This window comes from Triticum urartu, chromosome 6A (genome assembly GCF_056163025.1).
Source record: "Triticum urartu cultivar PI428250 chromosome 6A, HENAU_Tu73, whole genome shotgun sequence".
Taxonomy (NCBI): domain Eukaryota; kingdom Viridiplantae; phylum Streptophyta; class Magnoliopsida; order Poales; family Poaceae; genus Triticum; species Triticum urartu.
In genome coordinates this window covers 578,153,802-578,174,363 of record NC_141878.1, presented here as the reverse complement: position 1 = coordinate 578,174,363, position 20,562 = coordinate 578,153,802, and the positions used below count along the sequence as shown (strand labels likewise).

Below are 20,562 nucleotides of genomic sequence, written 5' to 3'. Positions count from 1 at the left end.
GTATTTCGAGATTAGGATTTGTCACTCCGATTGTCGGAGAGGTATCTCTGGGCCCTCTCGGTAATACACATCACATAAGCCTTGCAAGCATTGCAACTAATATGTTAGTTGTGAGATGATGTATTAAGGAACGAGTAAAGAGACTTTTCGGTAACGAGATTGAACTAGGTATTGGATACCGACGATCGAATCTCGGGCAAGTAACATACCGATGACAAAGGGAACAACGTATGTTGTTATGCGGTCTGACCGATAAAGATCTTCGTAGAATATGTAGGAGCCAATATGGGCATCCAGGTCCCGCTATTGGTTATTGACCGGAGACGTGTCTCGGTCATGTCTACATTGTTCTCAAACCCGTAGGGTCCGCACGCTTAAGGTTACGATGACAGTTACATTATGAGTTTATGCATTTTGATGTACCGAAGGTTGTTCAGAGTCCCGGATGTGATCACGGACATGACGAGGAGTCTCGAAATGGTCGAGACGTAAAGATTGATATATTGGAAGCCTATGTTTGGATATCGGAAGTGTTCCGGGTGAAATCGGGATTTTACCGGGTTACCGGGAGGTTACCGGAACCCCCCGGGAGCCATATGGGCCTTCATGGGCCTTAGTGGAAAGGAGAAAGGGGCAGCCCAAGGTGGCTGCACCACTTCCCCCTCCCCTAGTCCTATTAGGACTAGGAGAAGGTGGCCGGCCCCCCTCTCTCTCTCCCCCCTTGGGAATCCTAGTTGGAATAGGATTGGGGGGGGAGTCCTACTCCCGGAAGGAGTAGGACTCCTCCTGCGCCTCTCTCCCTGGCCGGCGCCCCCCTCCCCCCTTGGCTCCTTTATATACTGAGGTAGAGGCACCCTAGAACACACAAGTTGATCCAAGTGATCTATTCCTTAGCCGTGTGCGGTGCCCCCTGCCACCATATACCTCGATAATACTGTAGCGGAGTTTAGGCGAAGCCCTGCTGCTGTAGTACATCAAGATCGTCACCACGCCGTCGTGCTGACGGAACTCTTCCCCGACACTTTGCTGGATCGGAGTCCGGGGATCGTCATCGAGCTTAACGTGTGCTCGAACTCGGAGGTGCCGTAGTTTCGGTGCTTGATCGGTTGGATCGTGAAGACGTACGACTACTTCCTCTACGTCGTGTCAGCGCTTCCGCAGTCGGTCTGCGTTGGGTACGTAGACAACACTCTCACCCTCGTTGCTATGCATCACATGATCTTGCGTGTGCGTAGGAAAATTTTTGAAATTACTACGAAACTCAACATTGATGCCCTGGCGTCCATCCTTGATAAGGCCAAGGATGCTGGCCATATTCATGGCATCGTTCCTGAAAGTGCAACTATCCCTAGGTGGTTTTGGTAATTCATAACAACATATAGCTCATTGAGCTAATACTATTCCAAGATGATTATTTCAGGAAAGCTCAATGATTGGCATGGCATGGATGTGAAAGTGGAACCCTCAAAATGCTAAGGACAAAGAATTGGCTCAAGCTCAAAAGCTCAAGACTCTTCATTTTATATTTTAGTGATCCAAGATCACATTGAGTCTTTAGGAAAAGCCAATACTATTAAGGAGGGATGAGGTGTTGCTTAATGAGCCTCTTGCTTCATGTGCTTAGTGATATGCTCCAAAACCCTCAACTACTTTCCCATATCCACATATGACCTAAACCCTAAGACAAACTCGGTCCTAACGATTCTTCCTATTCGGCGCCACCGAGTTTCACTTGTCATTAGCCACTGCCAAACCCTAGCAATTCGGTCCTACCGATAGGGATCTCGGTCTCACCGAGATGGGGTTGCAAACTCTCTGTTTCCCTTTCGTAACTTTTCGGTCCCACCGTAAGAGCGAATCGGTCCCACCGAGATTGCAATGTAAACTCAGTGTTTCCCCTTGTAACTTTTTGGTCTCACCGAGTTCCACTCGGTCTCACCGAAAGAGCAAATCGGTCCCACCGAGTTTGCCTGACCAACTCTCTGGTTAGCTAATTACCAAATTCGGTCTCACCGAGTTTGTGTAATTGGTCTCACCGAGATTACGTTATGCCCAAACCCTAACCATATCGGTCCTACCGAGTTGCATGTCAGTCCCACCGAAAATCTCTAACGGTCACTAGGTTTACATTTTCGGTCCGACCGAGTTTATTGATTCGGTCCCACCGAGATTGGAAAACTGTGTAACGATTGGATTTTGTGTGGAGGCTATATATACCCCTCCACCTTCTTCTCATTCAATGAGAGAGCCATCAGAACACACACATCATTCCAACTCATATGTTCTGAGAGAGAACCACCTACTCATGTGTTGAGACCAAGATATTCCACTCCTACCATATGAATCTTGATCTCTAGCCTTCCCAAGTTGCTTTCCACTCAAATCTTCTTTCCACCAAATCCAAATCCTATGAGAGAGAGTTGAGTGTTGGGGAGACTATCATTTGAAGCACAAGAGCAAGGAGTTCATTACCTACACACCATTTGTTACTTCTTGGAGAGTGGTGTCTCCTAGATTGGCTAGGTGTCACTTGGGAGCCTCCGACAAGATTGTGGAGTTGAACCAAGGAGTTTGTAAGGGCAAGGAGATCGCCTACTTCGTGAAGATCTACCGCTAGTAAGGCAAGTCCTTCGTGGGCGATGGCCATGGTGGGATAGACAAGGTTGCTTCTTCATGGACCCTTTGTGGGTGGTTGCTTCTTCGTGGACCCTTCGTGGGTGGAGCCCTGTGTGGACTCGCGCAACCGTTACCCTTGGGTGGAGCCCTGTGTGGACTCGCGCAACCGTTACCCTTCGTGGGTTGAAGTCTCCATCAACGTGGATGTAGGATAGCACCACCTATCCGAACCACGGGAAAAACATCCGTGTCTCCAATAGCGTTTGAATTCTCCAAACCCTTCCCTTTACATTCTTGTAAGTTGCATGCTTTACTTTCCGCTGCCTATATACTCTTTGCATGCTTGCTTGAATTATGTGATGATTGCTTGACTTGTCCTAAATTAGCTATATTCTGCCAAGAACTAAAATTGAGAAAAGGTTAAGCTTTTATTTGGTCAAGTAGTCTAATCACCCCCCCTCTAGACATACTTTCGATCCTACAGTTCCTCACCTCGTCGGAGGGGGAGGGGCCTCCCTCCTCCAATATGCGGACGATACCATTATTATTTCGGAGGGTTCTGCCCATGACATCGCTAACCTCAAGTTCCTCCTCCTGTGCTTCCAACAGATGTCGGGCCTAACCATTAACTTCAATAAGAGTGAAGTGATGGTGCTCCGGTACCTCCCTGAGGAAGCACAATCCATAGCGGACCGCCTTAATTGTAGGTTGGGCTCTTTCCCCACGACATACCTGGGGATCCCCATCAGCGACTCGCGCCTCACCGTGGCGGACCTCCGCCCCACGGTGACCCGTATGCAACACCGTGTTGAACCCTGGAAAGGGCGCTGGCTGTCAAAGGCTGCTCGGGTGATCCTTATCAACTCTTCGCTCGCTAGCCTTCTATGGTTCCTCATGAGCTTCTATAGCCTCCATGAGACCCTCCATCAGGAGATCGCCAACTACCAATCCAGATTCTTCTGGGCTGGCGAGGGGGATAAGCAGAAGTACCATATGGTTAGTTGGCCGGATATCTGCAAACCCAAGGACCAGGGAGGTCTAGGGATCCTGTCCTCCCGCCGCATGAACATAGCCCTCCTGACCCGCTGGCTCTGGCGCATTGCCAATGGCAACGGAGGTCTCTGGCTCACCATCATCCGGAACAAATATCTTCGTGGACAGCCCCTTGCCTTCTGTTAGCGCTCGGGCGGCTCCCAGTTCTGGCAGGCCGTCGTCCAGCTGCTTCCGGTGCTTTGTATTGGCACCTCCATAGCGGTTGGTACGGGATCTTTGACACTGTTCTGGCTGGACCGATGGCTTGGGGACTCCCCCTTGGCCGCGCGATTCCCTGCGCTCTTCTCAATTGCAGTTGACCCTCGTATCTCTGTCGAGGCGGCCCTTATTGACTTAGGGCACCTCGCCTTCCGACGCCCCTTCGGGCCTCCAGAAGTGGCTGCCTGGGACACCCTTATGCAGGACATTGCCCTCCTCCCTATGGATGGCGTTGGCTCCCCGGATATAACGTCTTGGCGGCTCGAGCCTTCCGGCCGCTTTTCCACCAAATCACTCTACGCGGCCATCGCCCCCTCGACGGCACCCGAACCCTTCAGTTTGATCTGGGATATTCGCCTGCCCTTGAAGATCCGGATCTTCTTATGGCAATGGATTCGCGTCCGCCTCCTAACTGGCGTGGAGGTCCGTAAGCGTAATGGACCTGGGAACGGGATGTGCCCCTTGTGCGACACGGTGGAGGATGCTAACCACATCTTCTTCGCCTGTCATACGGCCCAGTTCCTCTGGTCCTGCTTCCGCGAGACAGTTGGGGGTCAGTGGTGTAACACCAACTTCCCTGACCTGCTTGCTGAAATCCATGCTCCCCCCCCCCCCCCGCGCGCTACCACCATCTCAGATGGCTCTGCGTTGGGGTCCTCGCTTGGACACTTTGGACCGTCCGCAATAAGCTTGTCATTCAGAAGGTCCCTCTTCGACGTTCTTCTGACGCCATCTTTAAAATGTGTGCTTACTTGCAGCTTTGGCGGCCGCTTAGCCGCCCACAGGACCGGGACGTCATCAACAACCTCATCGCCGACCTTCGATCGATGGCCTTCAGCTTGGCGCCCCCGCTCCCCCCGCCTCCTCCGGAGCCAGACTAGATGCTGTGCAGCACCCTGTGTGTGCGTGCCTTTTGTTTTGCTTTTCAAGGCTTGTTGAGCTGTGCCCTCAGCATTAACCCTTTGCCTTCTTTTCGTAGTCAGACTTATGCGTGTGTGTGTGTGTTGTGGCCGAACTTTGTTTGGGTGTTGGGCTTTATCTATAAAGCGGGGCGAAAGCCTTTTTCGGTAATGCAATCGATGTTTCTTATTCCAGCAGAGATATTATTCTCTTCTCCCTTATTTACTCCTACTGCATTACATATATGCGGGAAGAATGATGACTCCACACTTCATTGCTTCCTTCCAACCAGACGTGGTCCTACGAAAGCGACATAAACGAAGGGAGATCGCCCAAATTTCTATCTTTTAATCTACTTTTTGTTTTGGTGCATAGTGTTATGATGTGTGAATTCTACTCCAACATTCCACCGAGTGGCATCAACCAGCTTCATAAAATACGGTACTATTTTCCACTCCTAGTCTCTTGTAGCTAATTATTAATTTAAGGTTGATAAGGGACAAGGCAAATTTTCTATGCATGCGATGGATGCATGAGCTAGTATATATATCAAATGCTAATGGTGTGACAACCCGGCTTAATATGAATGATAGACCGAAGCCCATTCGAAAAGAACCTCAAAGTTAAGCGTGCTTGATTTGCAACAATTTAGGGATGGGCCAGTTTAGATCCCATGAATTGATGGGTTTGGTTGGGACGTTACAAATTATTATTAGAGATGACCCTCGCGGTAACACGGGCATGTGCGGGTCAGTGATGCATATATGAGGCACATGTGGATGTTGGCACTAGCGCGCGCAGACGTGTGCCAAGAGCGAACGTTCCTGCTGGGCAGATGGGGACGTCAGGTTCTTTGGAGGGAGGAGGGTGTACGTGACATCCTGACTTAATAGAAATTATAGACTAGTCATATTAACAAGGTGCACCTTCTTTTTCGGGAGCCCATCCGAAAGAAATCTTAAATTTAAGCGTACTTGGCTTTCAACAATTTGAGACTAGGTGACCGATTTAAAGTTGATTTCGGGTGAGCATGAGTGAGACGAAGGTGAGACATATATTTGATTGGTCATCAAAGTATGGGTAAGGTTTACTTAGAGGGGAGTCAGGGGACGTCAGTGACACGACAAAGGTGGTGGCTTGGGTGGGGCGGGGAGGCGAGGTGCGCATGGTTGCATCGGCGGCCGCTGGTGGCGGATGGAAGGCAGCAAACCATCATCGGATGGAGGTTCGTCAAGGGATGGAGAAAGAATGTGGTTGGGATGATAAAGATGGCTCCTAAGCACTAGATGCAGATCTAATTGATAGGAGAAAATTACATAACTTCAAACAAAATCCTAGTCACTGGATTTGTAGTATTTTTTTCTAAAAAACACAATACATAAATAGATCTTTACATATACGCGCACACGCACACACACAAACATACACTCTTATGAACGCACGCATGCAGATTCAACCTCTATGAAGACCTCTCAGAAATGTGAACCGGTACATCTTAAGATCGACAAACTCGTCATAGTCATCATAAGAGGCACAACCCCCTTTTTTTGCGACGAGGCAACGGAACAATGAAGCTGCCTGTCTCTGTATATGATGGACCGAATCCAATAATGCTGTAGTGCGGAATCAAATCTAGCCGGCTGCAGTGCAGCATGGATCGATGTGATCTACCTTCGCTTTCTGGCTGTCTAGTGAAATCCCTGCAAGCATGGTGCTCAATCAAGGCCTCCATGGAACAAAACCTCGCAACTCTTTGCTCCCTGGCGGGTCCCTCCCAATGGCACGCACGGTCGTCCGCCGCTTTGGTGGCGCATGTCGAGTGGGCTCTGTCCCCTTACAGAAATGGGTTGTGCACGGACAGCACCAGCACGAGCTGCTTGTTGGGGACTTGTCGTGCCGTGTCGCTCTCGATCGGCGGTGCCTAATTTTTTTTTTTTTTTTTGCGGATAAAAGGATTTCATTCATCAGGAAATGTAATTACAATCAGCGGCAACAATGCTCGCAATCTCGTCCGGGGGAGAACGCAACCAGCAAGCAGTACGCTGTTGTGTACGTCCCATATGAGCGAGAGTGTGACTAGCTACATTAACATTCCGCTTGGTCTTCATAATTTGAATCCTTCTTTCTTGAGACAGTATTGATTTGATCTCCATTACTTTGTCTGTGTGTGCTGAACGGTCTTTTCCGGCTGCCGAAATTAGTTGCACCGCATCAGCGCTGTCAGTCTCCACAAGGATATCTAGTTCAGTCCAATTAAGAGACAGAGTAATTCCTTCATGGATTGCTGCCAACTCGGCTTCCAGGGCGTCCGCACAATTCCCAAGCCTTCTGATCGCTGCCAGCATTTCAGCCCCCAGGTGGTCACGTAAGATCATCCCCGCTCCGGCCGTGCCGTCAGTTGGCTGGAAGGAACCGTCGACATTGAGTTTCACACAGCCAGCCACCGGAGGTGTCCAATGTTCCACATGACATATGGGGTACTGCTTCCGCACAGGCTCGCTGAAGTAGTCGACCACCTGTTTACCTTTGATGGGGTCTGCGTCTGGGTGCTGTTGTAGCGACAACAGGGAGTAAATTGCATAAAACCATCACTTTGAGGGCTAGGTTTGCGAAAATCACTAGGATACAGATTCGCTACAGACAGCACCACGTCTAGCGTAATTCTTTTGCAAAAACTACTCATCGGCGGATCGGCCCATGTTAAGTGAGTTTATGACAGCTGGGGCCTGTTTTTCGCCTACGTGGCACTCCAGGCCGTCCCGACAGCCGGCAGACGGCGTTAGACGGCGCGTTAGGTCTCGTCTTTAGTCATCCCCGCATCCGTCTCTGTTTCCCCATTCTTCTTCCCCCTCCCCCTCGCTCCCACCACCGTCACCCCCTCCCCCTCACTCCTACCACCGCCGCCCCCTCCCCCTCGCTCCCGCCGCCGTCGCCCCCTCCCCCTCGCTCCCGCCGTCGTCGCCCCCTTGCCCCTCGCTCCCGCCGCCGTCGCCCCCTTGCCCCTCGCACTGCAGAGATGCGTAGCCCGGTGAAAGGTGGAGTTGCTGGTAGCGGCGCTCCGCCCGGCAGCGGAGGAGGACCCGCAGTGGATCTAGGCGAGCTTTGCGGGAGCTCGAACCCTAGCAAGTCGACGGAGGAATCAGAGGAGGAGGACCCGCAGTATTCGATGGAATACCGGGCGGCGAGAGCATTCGCCGTGGCGGTGAAGGCCAATCCGATGGGAAGCCAACACATCGGGTCATCCTACGGCGGCGTATAGTGAGATCCACTTTTCTTTGCTCTTCCCCTTCCCATTCTCCATTCAATGAGTACTCCCCTTCAATTGCGTTGCTAGTGTACTCTAGGGTTAGGGTCCATATTGCTCTATCCTATCAGATGGAGTAGAGTAGATGCTGTGGATTTGTTGTCATGTGCTTTAGTGTTGACATAATTTAGATTAGTTCAGATTCTGTGATTTGTTTGTCATGTGCCCTAGGGTTGACATTTTTAGATTAGTTGACAAATAAGCTGATTTAGTTGATTTTATAAAGGAGCAGCAAGGTTATCCTGGTATAGTATATGATTATGATATTGTTATTCAGTTTATTTTAGGTACACTGTTAATTGGAGTGAAGTTAGACATTTGGTTAGGTTCACTGTTAAATGAGTTATCTTGTTATCTGCCTTATAAGTGACAAAGGATTGTATTAGTGCACTGACATGAGTTGTTTCATTAGTGTTATTCAGTTATAATTAAGCACTTATACTGCTATGTATTTTATATTATTTGCAGTCTGGATGATGAGGTTTGGGAATTGAGGATGCATTTCCATGACAGAGACAATATTGAGAGATCTATGATGATGTCAGACATAACATTTTACAACCTAGTAGCACTGATAGAAACAGAAGGTTATGGATTTAAATATTACATGTACTATGTCAGGGATCCTGAGCTAGGTATAGAAGGAATGGAAGAAATAGATGATGATGACAAGCTTGAGGAAATTCTAGACAACATAGCATTGCAAAATCAAAAGATATTGAATGTGACAGTTGTTAGGGCCAGTTCTCCCAATGCTGCAACTATAAACACCAGCTCCAATGTTATTGAGCAGCAAATCCCTCTAGAAGAAATTGGAGAGCCCAAACTATATCAGATAGATGAAGGAGGAGTGTTGTTCGGTGCAGGTAATGTGCATGTAGCAGCAGGAAGTTCAGAAGCAGCAGAACTGGAGCCAATGCCCATACAGTTTCAAACACAGCATAGCACAAACAATTTGGAGGAGCAACTTGCTTTAGGTTATGTACAAGTGGAAGAAAATCCTGTAAACAATTCAGAGGAGCAAATGGAAATTGAAAAGGTTATGGAGGAGACAAGGAGGAAGGAAATTCAAATGTTTAGGAAGAATAAGAAAAATAAAGAGAAGGACACTTCTTTGAAGAGAAAAGCTGCAGTGAAGGATAATGAGGAGGACAGTGATGATGATGATTTGGAAGAATATGGTGATATCCTTGCTAGGCTTGAGGAGATGAAAATACAGAGGGAAGATCCACTCCTTCATTTTAAAGGGGACACAGATGTTGAGGAAATGTATGAGACAGAGGAGGAGGATGCACTATATGAGCCTGAAAGTGAAGAAGAGGAGGAAGAGGATGAAGAGAGTACTTTGGAGGAAGAGAGTAATCTAGAGCTGGTAGGGCAAGATGGACAGAAGAAGAAAAAGGAGAAGAAACACAGAAAAGGCCCAACAAGCAGATCACATGCAAGTATAGAGGAGTTGTTTGAGGAGGACTGGATACCATCTTCTGATGAAGACAGGAAACCAATGGACTTGGGTGTGGAAGATGATGATGGTGCAGAGGCATTGGCATATGTTTTGCCCAATGGCAGGAAAAGCAGAGCTAAGAAGATGAAGAAAAGGTTATGGTATGATGAGAATAGAGCTCACCTAGCAGAGCAATTTGTGAAGCATCTTTGCTTCATTGATGTGTACCAGTTTAGGAATGCACTTCAAACAATGCACATTGCACAGAACAGGAACTATGAGTACCATAGAAATTGCAGTGACAGGGTTATAGCACAATGCATAGATGAGAAATGCCCTTTTTATATAGCAGCTTCTCAGATTGCAAATGAGAAGACTTTTACCATAAGGAAGCAGTATGTGGTGCACACTTGTCCTTCTGTGTCAGAGAACACAAAAAGTTACTGCTAAGTGGGTTGCAAAGTTTTGTGAGGAAGCAATCAGAAATGACCCATGCACAACAATCACTACTATAATTAACACTACAAAGAGCAAGTATGGAGTGGAAATATCAACCCACATGGCATACAGGGGTAAGAAGGCAGCAAAGAATGTTGTGTTAGGAGATCAGAAGGCCCAGTACACCAGGATTAGGGATTATTTACAGGTTGTGCTAGATACTAATCCAGGTTCAAGGTGTATAGTGACAACAAGACATTTGAGGGAGCATCCAAGCACAAACCCTAGGTTTGATGGATTATTGTATTGCCTAAATGGATGCAAAGAAGGGTTTCTGAGTGGCTGCAGACCATTCATAGGTAATGGCTTGGTATCTAATGTGTGTTTGAATAATGTGTGTTTTCAAATAGTTTGCCTAATGTGTTTACTTGTTATAGGTCTGGATGGATGCTTCATAAAGCTCACTACTGGTCAACAGATCCTTGCTGCTACTGGAAGAGATGGGAACAATAATATATTTCCCATTGCTTTTGGAATTGTTGATAAGGAGGACACGGATTCCTGGACTTGGTTTCTGTATCAGCTGAAGGTAGCACTAGGTGGCCAATCTGGGAAGTTTGACAACTACACAATAATTTCTGATAGGCAGAAGGTAATGAAATCCACTTGTGCTAGCTTTCATTTAGTTCTTTCTAGTAGTTACTTGCATTTAGGTGTAGCTACTTTCTGTACACAATCATAGTTCTTTCTAGTAGTTACACAATCATTTAGGTGTAGTCACTAAGTTAGCTTTACTTAAATTCACACAGGGCCTGCTTAAAGCCATAAACAGAGTCTTTCCCAATTGTCCACAAAGGTTTTTCCTCAGACACATTTACCAGAACTTTCAAAATGCTGGGTTTAGAGGGCCAGAATTGAAGAAATACATGAATGAAGCAAGTTACTCATACACTGAACATGGTTATAATGTTGCAATGGATGAGTTGAAGAGAGAGTGTGAGGCAGCATGGGCTTGGCTTAGTAAAATCCCAAAGCACACTTGGGCCATACATGCCATGGACACAAATTGCAAAACAGATTTAGTAGTTAACAACTTAAGTGAGGTTTTCAACAAGTGGGTTCTAGATGTCAGGGCTAAGCCAATAAGGACCATGGTTGATGGAATTAGAACAAAATTAATGGTCAAGTTTAATACAAATAGAACCAAGACTCAGACTGTCAGATGGGAGATTTGTCCAACATATGCAAAGAAATTGGAGGAAGCAAAGAAGTGGTCTAGAAACTGCCAATCATTGATGGCTGGCCCCAACCTTTTCCAAGTTACCAGTGAGGAGAGAACATATGCTGTCAACCTAGCACAAAGGACTTGTGGTTGTAAGAAGTGGGATATGACAGCAGTTCCTTGCAATCATGTTGTTTCTGCTATACACAAGGTTAAGCTTCAGTCAGAGGACTTTGTTCATGATTTCCTCAAAAAACCTATGTACCTGGCAGCTTACAGTCCTATAATATATCATGTACCTGACCCTGACATGTGGCCAAGGACAGATAGTTTGGACATTGAGGCTCCTGTTTTCAAAGAACATAAGGGCAGAGCACAGACTAAGAGGAGAAAGAGCCAATTTGAGAAGCCAGCTCCCAAAGACACTTCAAGAATGGCCTCAATTACCTGCTCCAACTGTAAAAAGGTGGGCCATAGGTACACCAATTGCCATGATGCTCTAAAGCCTGCACTTGCTATGAGAAAGAACAAGCATCAGGTAACCACTCTGCTATGAGAAAGACTAAATTTGTTGTTACTTTGTTGCTTACTAATATTAAACTACTTGTTTCATTGCAGCCAAGCACCAGCTCTTACCCACCTGATAGTAGAAGCACACCAGCACCAGCAAGGACTGCAGCCTCTGCTGCTGCGAGTCCAGCTCCAGCAAGGACTGCAGCTTCTGCTGCTGCCACTGCTGGTGGATCATCAAGGAGGGCAACATCTGCTGCCAATCCAGCTCCAGCAAGGAGGGCAACATCTGCTGCTGCTCCAGCTAGGAGGCAGCCAGCTGCTCCAACTGCTCCCAAGGGTAAGGCAGCAGCTAGTAAATCTTCATCATTTGCTCCCAAGAGTAAGGCACCAGCTGCTCCCAAGGGTAAGGCACCAGCAACCAGATCTTCATCAGCTGCTTTCATGCCTCCAATACCAAGTGATGGTTCCCAGAGAGTCAGGAAGCCCAGCAACAGAATGAAGGATTACTTGACTGCCTCTGGTGCAAAATGGTGATGATTTGGTTGTGTTGATGTTTTATCAAACTATGGCATTTTGGTTGTGTTGTGAAACTATGTTGTTGAAGTTGTGCTACTCCAGTTATGCTACTCCAGTGTTGATGGTGATTTGGTTGTGTTGATGTTGTATCAAACTTTGGAATTCTAGTAGTCCTATAATGCTCAACTGTTATGGTCAATTTGTGTCAAACTATGGCATTCTAGTAGTACTGTTGATGTTGTGATAGTCTTGATGCTGTGATACTCTTGATGCTGTGATATTCTTGATGCCTACTTGATGCCTCGACGTCGACAAAAAGCCAAAAACCCCCTACTTGATGCCTAATTGATGCCTCGACATCGACAAAAAGCCAAAAAACCCCTACTTGATGCCTACTTGATGCCTCGACGTCGACAAAAAGCCAAAAAACCCTACTTGACGCCTCGACGTCGATAAAAAGCCAAAAACCCTATCTTGGCCTACTTGATGCCTCGGCGTCGATAAAAACCCAAAAACCCTATCTTGGCCTACTTGATGCCTCGGCGTCGATAAAAACCCAAAAACCCTAACTTGGCCTACTTGATGCCTCGGCGTCGATAAAAACCCAAAAACCCTAACTTGGCCTACTTGATGCCTCGGCGTCGATAAAAACCCAAAAATCTATCTTGGCCTACTTGATGCCTCGGCGTTGATAAAAACCCAAAAACCCTAACTTGGCCTACTTGATGCCTCGGCATCGATAAAAACCCAAAAACCCTAACTTGGCCTACTTGATGCCTCGGCGTCGATAAAAACCCAAAAACCCTAACTTGGCCTACTTGATGCCTCGGCGTCGATAAAAACCCAAAAACCCTATCTTGGCCTACTTGATGCCTCGGCGTCGATAAAAACCCAAAAACCCTAACTTGGCCTACTTCATGCCTCGGCGTCGATAAAAAACCAAAGACCCTAACTTGGCCTACTTGATGCCTCGGCGTCGATAAAAAGCCAAAAACAACTCCTCTTGGCCTACTTGATGCCTCGGCGTCGATAAAAAACCAAAGACCCTAACTTGGCCTACTTGATGCCTCGGCGTCGATAAAAAACCAAAGACCCTAACTTGGCCTAGTTGATGCCTCAGCGTCGATAAAAAGCCAAAAACAACTCCTCTTGGCCTAATTGATGCCTCGGCGTCGATAAAAAACCAAAAACCATAACTTGGCCTAGTTGATGCCTCGGCGTCGATAAAAAGCCAAAAAAAACCCCTCTTGGCCTACTTGATGTTGGAAATATGCCCTAGAGGCAATAATAAAATGGTTATTATTATATTTCTTTGTTCATGATAATTGTCTATTGTTCATGCTATAATTGTGTTATCCGGAAATCGTAATACATGTGTGAATACATAGACCACAACACGTCCCTAGTGAGCCTCTAGTTGACTAGCTCGTTGATCAAAAGATAGTCATGGTTTCCTGACTATGGACATTGGATGTCATTGATAACGGGATCACATCATTAGGAGAATGATGTGATGGACAAGACCCAATCCTAAGCATAGCTCAAAGATCATGTAGTTCGTTTGCTGTAGCTTTTCTGAATGTCAAGTATCATTTCCTTAGACCATGATATTGTGCAACTCCCGGATACCGTAGGAGTGCCTTGGGTGTGCCAAACGTCACAACGTAACTGGGTGACTATAAAGGTACATTACAGGTATCTCCGAAAGTGTCTGTTGGGTTGGCACGAATCGAGACTGGGATTTGTCACTCCGTATGACGGAGAGGTATCTCTGGGCCTACTCGGTAATGCATCATCATACTGAGCTCAATGTGACCAAGTTGTTGATCACGAGATCATGCATTACGGCACGAGTAAAGTGACTTGCCGGTAACGAGATTGAACGAGGTATTGGGATACCGACGATCGAGTCTCGGGCAAGTAACGTATCGATTGACAAAGGGAATTGTATACGGATTGATTGAATCCTCGACATCGTGGTTCATCTGATGAGATCATCATGGAGCATGTGGGAGCCAACATGGGTATCCAGATCCCGCTGTTGGTTATTGACCGGAGAGTCGTCTCGGTCATGTCTGCATGTCTCCCGAACCCGTAGGGTCTACACACTTAAGGTTCGGTGACGCTAGGGTTGTAGAGATATTAGTATGCAGTAACTCGAAAGTTGTTCAGAGTCCCGGATGAGATCCCGGACGTCACGAGGAGTTCCGGAATGGTCCGGAGGTAAAGATTTATATATAGGAAATCAGGTTTCGGCCATCGGGAAGGTTTTGGGGGTCATCGGTATTGTACCGGGACCATCGGAAGGGTCTCGGGGGTCCACCGGGTGGGGCCACCCATCCCGGAGGGCCCCATGGGCTGGATTGGGAGGGGAACCAGCCCCTAGTGGGCTGGTGCGCCCCCCCTTGGGCCTGCCCTGCGCCTAGGGTTGTGAAACCCTAGGGGTGGGGGCGCCCCCCACTTGGCTTGGGGGGGGAAGCCACCCCTTGGCCGCCGCCCCTTGGAGATCCATCTCCCTAGGGCCGGTGCCCCCCCAAGGCCCCTATATAAAGAGGGGGGAGGGAGGGCAGCTGCACCCCTTGCCCTTGGCGCCTCCCTCTCCCTCCGTAATACCTCTCCTCCCCGCTTGCGCTTGGCGAAGCCCTGCCGGGATCCTGCTGCATCCACCACCACGCCGTCGTGCTGCTGGATCTTCATCAACCTCTCCTTCCCCCTTGCTGGATCAAGAAGGAGGAGACGTCTCCCAACCGTACGTGTGTTGAATGCGGAGGTGCTGTCCGTTCGGCACTTGGTCATCGGTGACTTGGATCACGTCGAGTACGACTCCATCAACCCCGTTCTCTTGAACGCTTTCGCGCGCGATCTACAAGGGTATGTAGATGAACTCCTCTCTCGCTCGTTGCTAGATGACTCCATAGATTGATCTTGGTGATGCGTAGAAAATTTTAAAATTACGCTACGTTCCCCAACAGTGGCATCATGAGCTAGGTCTATGCGTAGTTACTATGCACGAGTAGAACACAAAGTAGTTGTGGGCGTCGATATTGTCAATTATCTTGCCGTTACTAGTCTTATCTTGATTCGGCGGCATTGTGGGATGAAGCGGCCCGGACCGACCTTACACGTATGCTTACGTGAGATTGGTTCCACCGACTGACATGCACTAGTTGCATAAGGTGGCTGGCGGGTGTCTGTCTCTCCCACTTTAGTCGGATCGGATTCGATGAACAGGGTCCTTATGAAGGGTAAATAGAAATTGGCAATTCACGTTGTGGTTTTGGCGTGGGTAAGAAACGTTCTTGCTAGAATCCTATAGCAGCCACGTAAAAACTTGCAACAACAATTAGAGGACGTCTAACTTGTTTTTGCAGCAAGTGTTTTGTGATGTGATATGGCCAAAGGATGTGATGAATGATATATGTGATGTATGAGATGATCATGTTCTTGTAATAGGAATCACGACTTGCATGTCGATGAGTATGACAACCGGCAGGAGCCATAGGAGTTGTCTTTATTTATTTATGACCTGCGTGTCAACATAAACGTCATGTAATTACTTTACTTTATTGCTAAAGCGTTAGCCATAGTAGTAGAAGTAATAGATGACAAGACAACTTCAAGAAGACACGATGATGGAGATCATGATGATGGAGATCATGGTGTCATGCCGATGACAACGATGATCATGGAGCCTCGAAGATGGAGATCAAAAGGAGCAAATGATATTGGCCATATCATGTCACTATTTGATTGCATGTGATGTTTATCATGTTTTACATCTTATTTGCTTAGAATGACGGTAGCATAAATAAGATAATCCCTCGTAATAATTTCAAGAAAGTGTTCCCCCTAACTGTGCACCGTTGCGAAGGTTCGTTGTTTCGAAGCACCACGTGATGATCGGGTGTGATAGATTCTAACGTTCGAATACAACGGGTGTAAGCCAGATTTACACACGCAATACACTTAGGTTGACTTGACGAGCCTAGCATATACAGACATGGCCTCGGAACACGGAAGACCGAAAGGTCGAGCATGAGTCGTATAGAAGATACGATCAACATGAAGATGTTCACCGATGTTGGCTAGTCCGTCTCACGTGATGATCGGACACGGCCTAGTTAACTCGGATCATGTTTCACTTAGATGACTGGAGGGATGTCTATCTGAGTGGGAGTTCATTGAATAATTTGATTAGATGAACTTAATTATCATGAACTTAGTCTAAAATCTTTACAATATGTCTTGTAGATCAAATGGCCCACGTTGTCCTCAACTTCAACGCATTCCTAGAGAAAACCAAGCTGAAAGACGATGGCGGAAACTATACGGACTGGGTCCGGAACCTGAGGATCATCCTCATAGCTGCCAAGAAAGATTATGTCCTAGAAGCACCGCTAGGTGACGCACCTGTCCCACAAAACCAAGACGTTATGAACGCTTGGCAGTCACGTGCTGATGATTACTCCCTCGTTCAGTGCGGCATGCTTTACAGCTTAGAACCGGGGCTCCAAAAGCGTTTTGAGAGACACGGAGCATATGAGATGTTCGAAGAGTTGAAAATGGTTTTTCAAGTTCATGCCCGGGTCGAGAGATATGAAGTCTCCGACAAGTTCTTCAGCTGTAAGATGGAGGAAAATAGTTCTGTCAGTGAGCACATACTCAGATTGTCTGGGTTGCATAACCGCTTGACTCAGCTGGGAGTTAATCTCCCGGATGATGCGGTCATTGACAGGATCCTTCAGTCGCTTCCATCGAGCTACAAGAGCTTTGTGATGAACTTCAATATGCAGGGGATGGAAAAGACCATTCCTGAGGTATATTCAATGCTGAAATCAGCAGAGGTGGAAATCAAAAAGGAACATCAAGTGTTGATGGTGAATAAAACCACTAAGTTCAAGAAAGGCAAGGGTAAGAAGAACTTCAAGAAGGACGGCAAGGGAGTTGCCGCGCCCGGTAAGCAAGCTGCCGAGAAGAAGCCAAAGAATGGACCCAAGCCCGAGACTGAGTGTTTGTATTGCAAGGGAAGTGGTCACTGGAAGCGGAACTGCCCCAAATACTTAGCGGACAAGAAGGCCGGCGACACTAAAGGTATATGTGATATACATGTAATTGATGTGTACCTTACCAGTACTCGTAGTAGCTCCTGGGTATTTGATACCGGTGCGGTTGCTCACATTTGTAACTCAAAGCAGGAGTTGTGGAATAAGCGGAGACTGGCGAAGGACGAGGTGACGATGCGCGTCGGGAATGGTTCCAAGGTCGATGTGATCATCGTCGGCACGCTGCCTCTACATTTACCTACGGGATTAGTTTTAAACCTCAATAATTGTTATTTAGTGCCAGCTTTGAGCATGAACATTGTATCAGGATCTCGTTTAATTCAAGATGTCTACTCATTTAAATCCAAGAATAATGGTTGTTCTATTTATATGAGAGATATGTTTTATGGTCATCCTTCGATGGTGAATGGTTTATTCTTAATGAATCTCGAGCGTAATGTTACACATATTCATAGTGTGAATACCAAAAGATGTAAGCTTGATAATGATAGTCCCACATACTTGTGGCACTGCCGCCTTGGTCACATAGGTGTCAAACGCATGAAGAAGCTCCATGCAGATGGACTTTTGGAGTCTCTTGATTACGAATCATTTGACACGTGCGAACCGCCTCATGGGTAAATTGACCAAGACTACGTTCTCAGGAACAATGGAGCGAGCAACCAACTTATTGGAAATCATACATACTGATGTGTGCAGTCCAATGAGTGTTGAGGCTCGCGGTGGCTATCGTTATGTTCTCACCCTCACTGATGACTTGAGTAGATATGGGTATGTCTACTTAATGAAACACAAGCCTAAGACCTTTGAAAAGTTCAAGGAATTTCAGAGTGAGGTTGAGAATAAACGAGACAGGAAAATCAAGTTCTTGCGATCAGATCGTGGGGGAGAATACTTGAGTCACGAATTTGGCACACACTTAAGAAAATGTGGAATAGTTTCACAACTCACGCCGCCTGGAACACCTCAGCGTAATGGTGTGTCCGAACGTCATAATCGCACTCTATTAGATATGGTACGATCTATGATGTCTGTTACCGATTTACCGCTGTCATTTTGGGGCTATGCTTTAGAGACTGCCGCATTCACTTTAAATAGGGCTCCGTCGAAATCCGTTGAGACGACACCGTATGAATTATGGTTTGGGAAGAAACCTAAGCTGTCGTTTCTAAAAGTTTGGGGATGCGATGCTTATGTCAAGAAACTTCAACCTAAAAAGCTCGAACCCAAATCAGAAAAATGCGTCTTCATAGGATACCCTAAAGAAACTATTGGGTATACCTTCTACCTCAGATCCGAAGGCAAGGTCTTTGTTGCCAAGAATGGGTCCTTTCTAGAGAAAGAGTTTCTCTCAAAAGAAATAAGTGGGAGGAAAGTAGAACTTGATGAAGTATTACCTCTTGAACCGGTAAGTGGCGCAGCTCAAGAAAATGTTCCTGAGGTGCCTGCACCGACTAGAGAGGAAGTTGATGATGATGATCATGAAACTTCAGATCAAGTTGCTACTGAACTTCGTAGGTCCACGAGGACACGTTCCGCACCAGAGTGGTATGGCAACCCTGTCTTGGAAATCATGTTGTTAGACAACGGTGAACCTTCGAACTATGAAGAAGCGATGACGGGCCCGGATTCCGACAAATGGCTGGAAGCCATGAAATCCAAGATAGGATCCATATGTATGAAAACGAAGTATGGACTTTGACTGACTTGCCTGATGATCGGCGAGCCATAGAAAATAAATGGATCTTTAAGAAGAAGACAGACGCGGATGGTAATCTGACCATCTATAAAGCTCGGCTTGTCACTAAGGGTTATCGACAAGTTCAAGGGGTTGACTACCATGAGACTTTCTCACCCGTAGCGAAGCTGAAGTCCGTCTGAATCATGTTAGCAATTGCCGCATTCTATGATTATGAGATATGGCAAATGGACGTCAAAACGGCATTCCTTAATGGTTTCCTTAAGGAAGAATTGTATATGATGCAGCCGGAAGGTTTTGTCGATCCTAAGAATGCTGACAAGGTGTGCAAGCTCCAACGCTCGATTTATGGGCTGGTGCAAGCATATCGGAGTTGGAACATTCGTTTTGATGAGATGATCAAAGCGTTTGGGTTTACGCAGACTTATGGAGAAGCCTGCATTTACAAGAAAGTGAGTGGGAGCTCTGTAGCATTTCTCATATTGTATGTGGATGACATACTGTTGATGGGAAATGATATAGAATTCTTGGAAAGCATAAAGGCCTACTTGAACAAGTGTTTTTCAATGAAGGACCTTGGAGAAGCTGCTTATATATTAGGCATCAAGATCTATAGAGATAGATCGAGACGCCTCATTGGTCTTTCACAGAGTACGTACCTTGACAAGATATTGAAGAAGTTCAAAATGGATCAGTCAAAGAAGGGGTTCTTGCCTGTATTGCAAGGTACGAGATTGAGCACGGCTCAATGCCCGACCACGGCAGAAGATAGAGAAAAGATGAGTGTCGTCCCCTATGCCTCGGCCATAGGGTCTATCATGTATGCTATGCCGTGTACCAGACCTGATGTAAACCTTGCCGTAAGTTTGGTAGGAAGGTACCAAAGTAATCCCGACATGGAACACTGGACAGCGGTTAAGAATATCCTGAAGTACCTGAAAAGGACTAAGAAAATGTTTCTCGTTTATGGAGGTGACGAAGAGCTCGTCGTAAAGGGTTACGTCGATGCTAGCTTTGACACAGATCTGGATGACTCTAAGTCACAAACCGGATACGTGTATATTTTGAATGGTGGGGCAGTAAGCTGGTGCGGTTGCAAGCAAAGCGTTGTGGCGGGATCTACATGTGAAGCGGAGTACATGGCAGCCCCGGAGGCAGCACAAGAAGCAGTCTGGGTGAAGGAGTTCATTACCGACTTAGGAGTCATACCCAATGCGTCGGGCCCGATGACTCTCTTCTGTGACAACACTGGAGCTATTGCCCTTGCCAAGGAGCCCAGGTTTCACAGGAAGACCAGGCATATCAAGCGTCGCTTTAACTCCATTCGTGAAAGTGTTCAAAATGGAGACATAGAGATTTGTAAAGTACATACGGACCTGAATGTGGCAGATCCGTTGACTAAACCTCTCCCTAGAGCAAAACATGATCAACACCACAACTACATGCGTGTTCGATTCATCACAATGTAACTAGACTATTGACTCTAGTGGAAGTGGGAGACTGTTGGAAATATGCCCTAGAGGCAATAATAAAATGGTTATTATTATATTTCTTTGTTCATGATAATTGTCTATTGTTCATACTATAATTGTGTTA

General features: G+C 46.8%; 1 protein-coding gene and 1 pseudogene across 1 annotated transcript; both read left to right on the top strand.

Moving 5' to 3' along the window:
- Positions 1-8,987: 8,987 nt before the first annotated feature.
- LOC147966587 (uncharacterized) lies at positions 8,988-10,672 on the top strand (annotated as a pseudogene).
- Positions 10,673-10,879: 207 nt separating this feature from the next.
- On the top strand, positions 10,880-12,280 carry LOC147966586 (uncharacterized). Its single transcript, XM_087527309.1, has 2 exons — positions 10,880-11,713; positions 11,794-12,280. Exons 1-2 carry the CDS (start codon positions 10,880-10,882, stop codon positions 12,220-12,222), a joined length of 1,263 nt encoding a protein of 420 aa, XP_087383435.1. The 3' UTR covers positions 12,223-12,280.
- Positions 12,281-20,562: the final 8,282 nt, after the last annotated feature.

What these genes read in the sequence shown, in the direction of transcription:
- LOC147966586 (XM_087527309.1), top strand. Translation starts at nt 10,880, where the DNA reads ATGAATGAAGCAAGTTACTCATACACTGAACATGGTTATAATGTTGCA. An exon ending in TGAGAAAGAACAAGCATCAG is followed by an intron (nt 11,714 to 11,793) that starts GTAACCACTCTG and finishes GTTTCATTGCAG; the next exon opens with CCAAGCACCAGCTCTTACCC.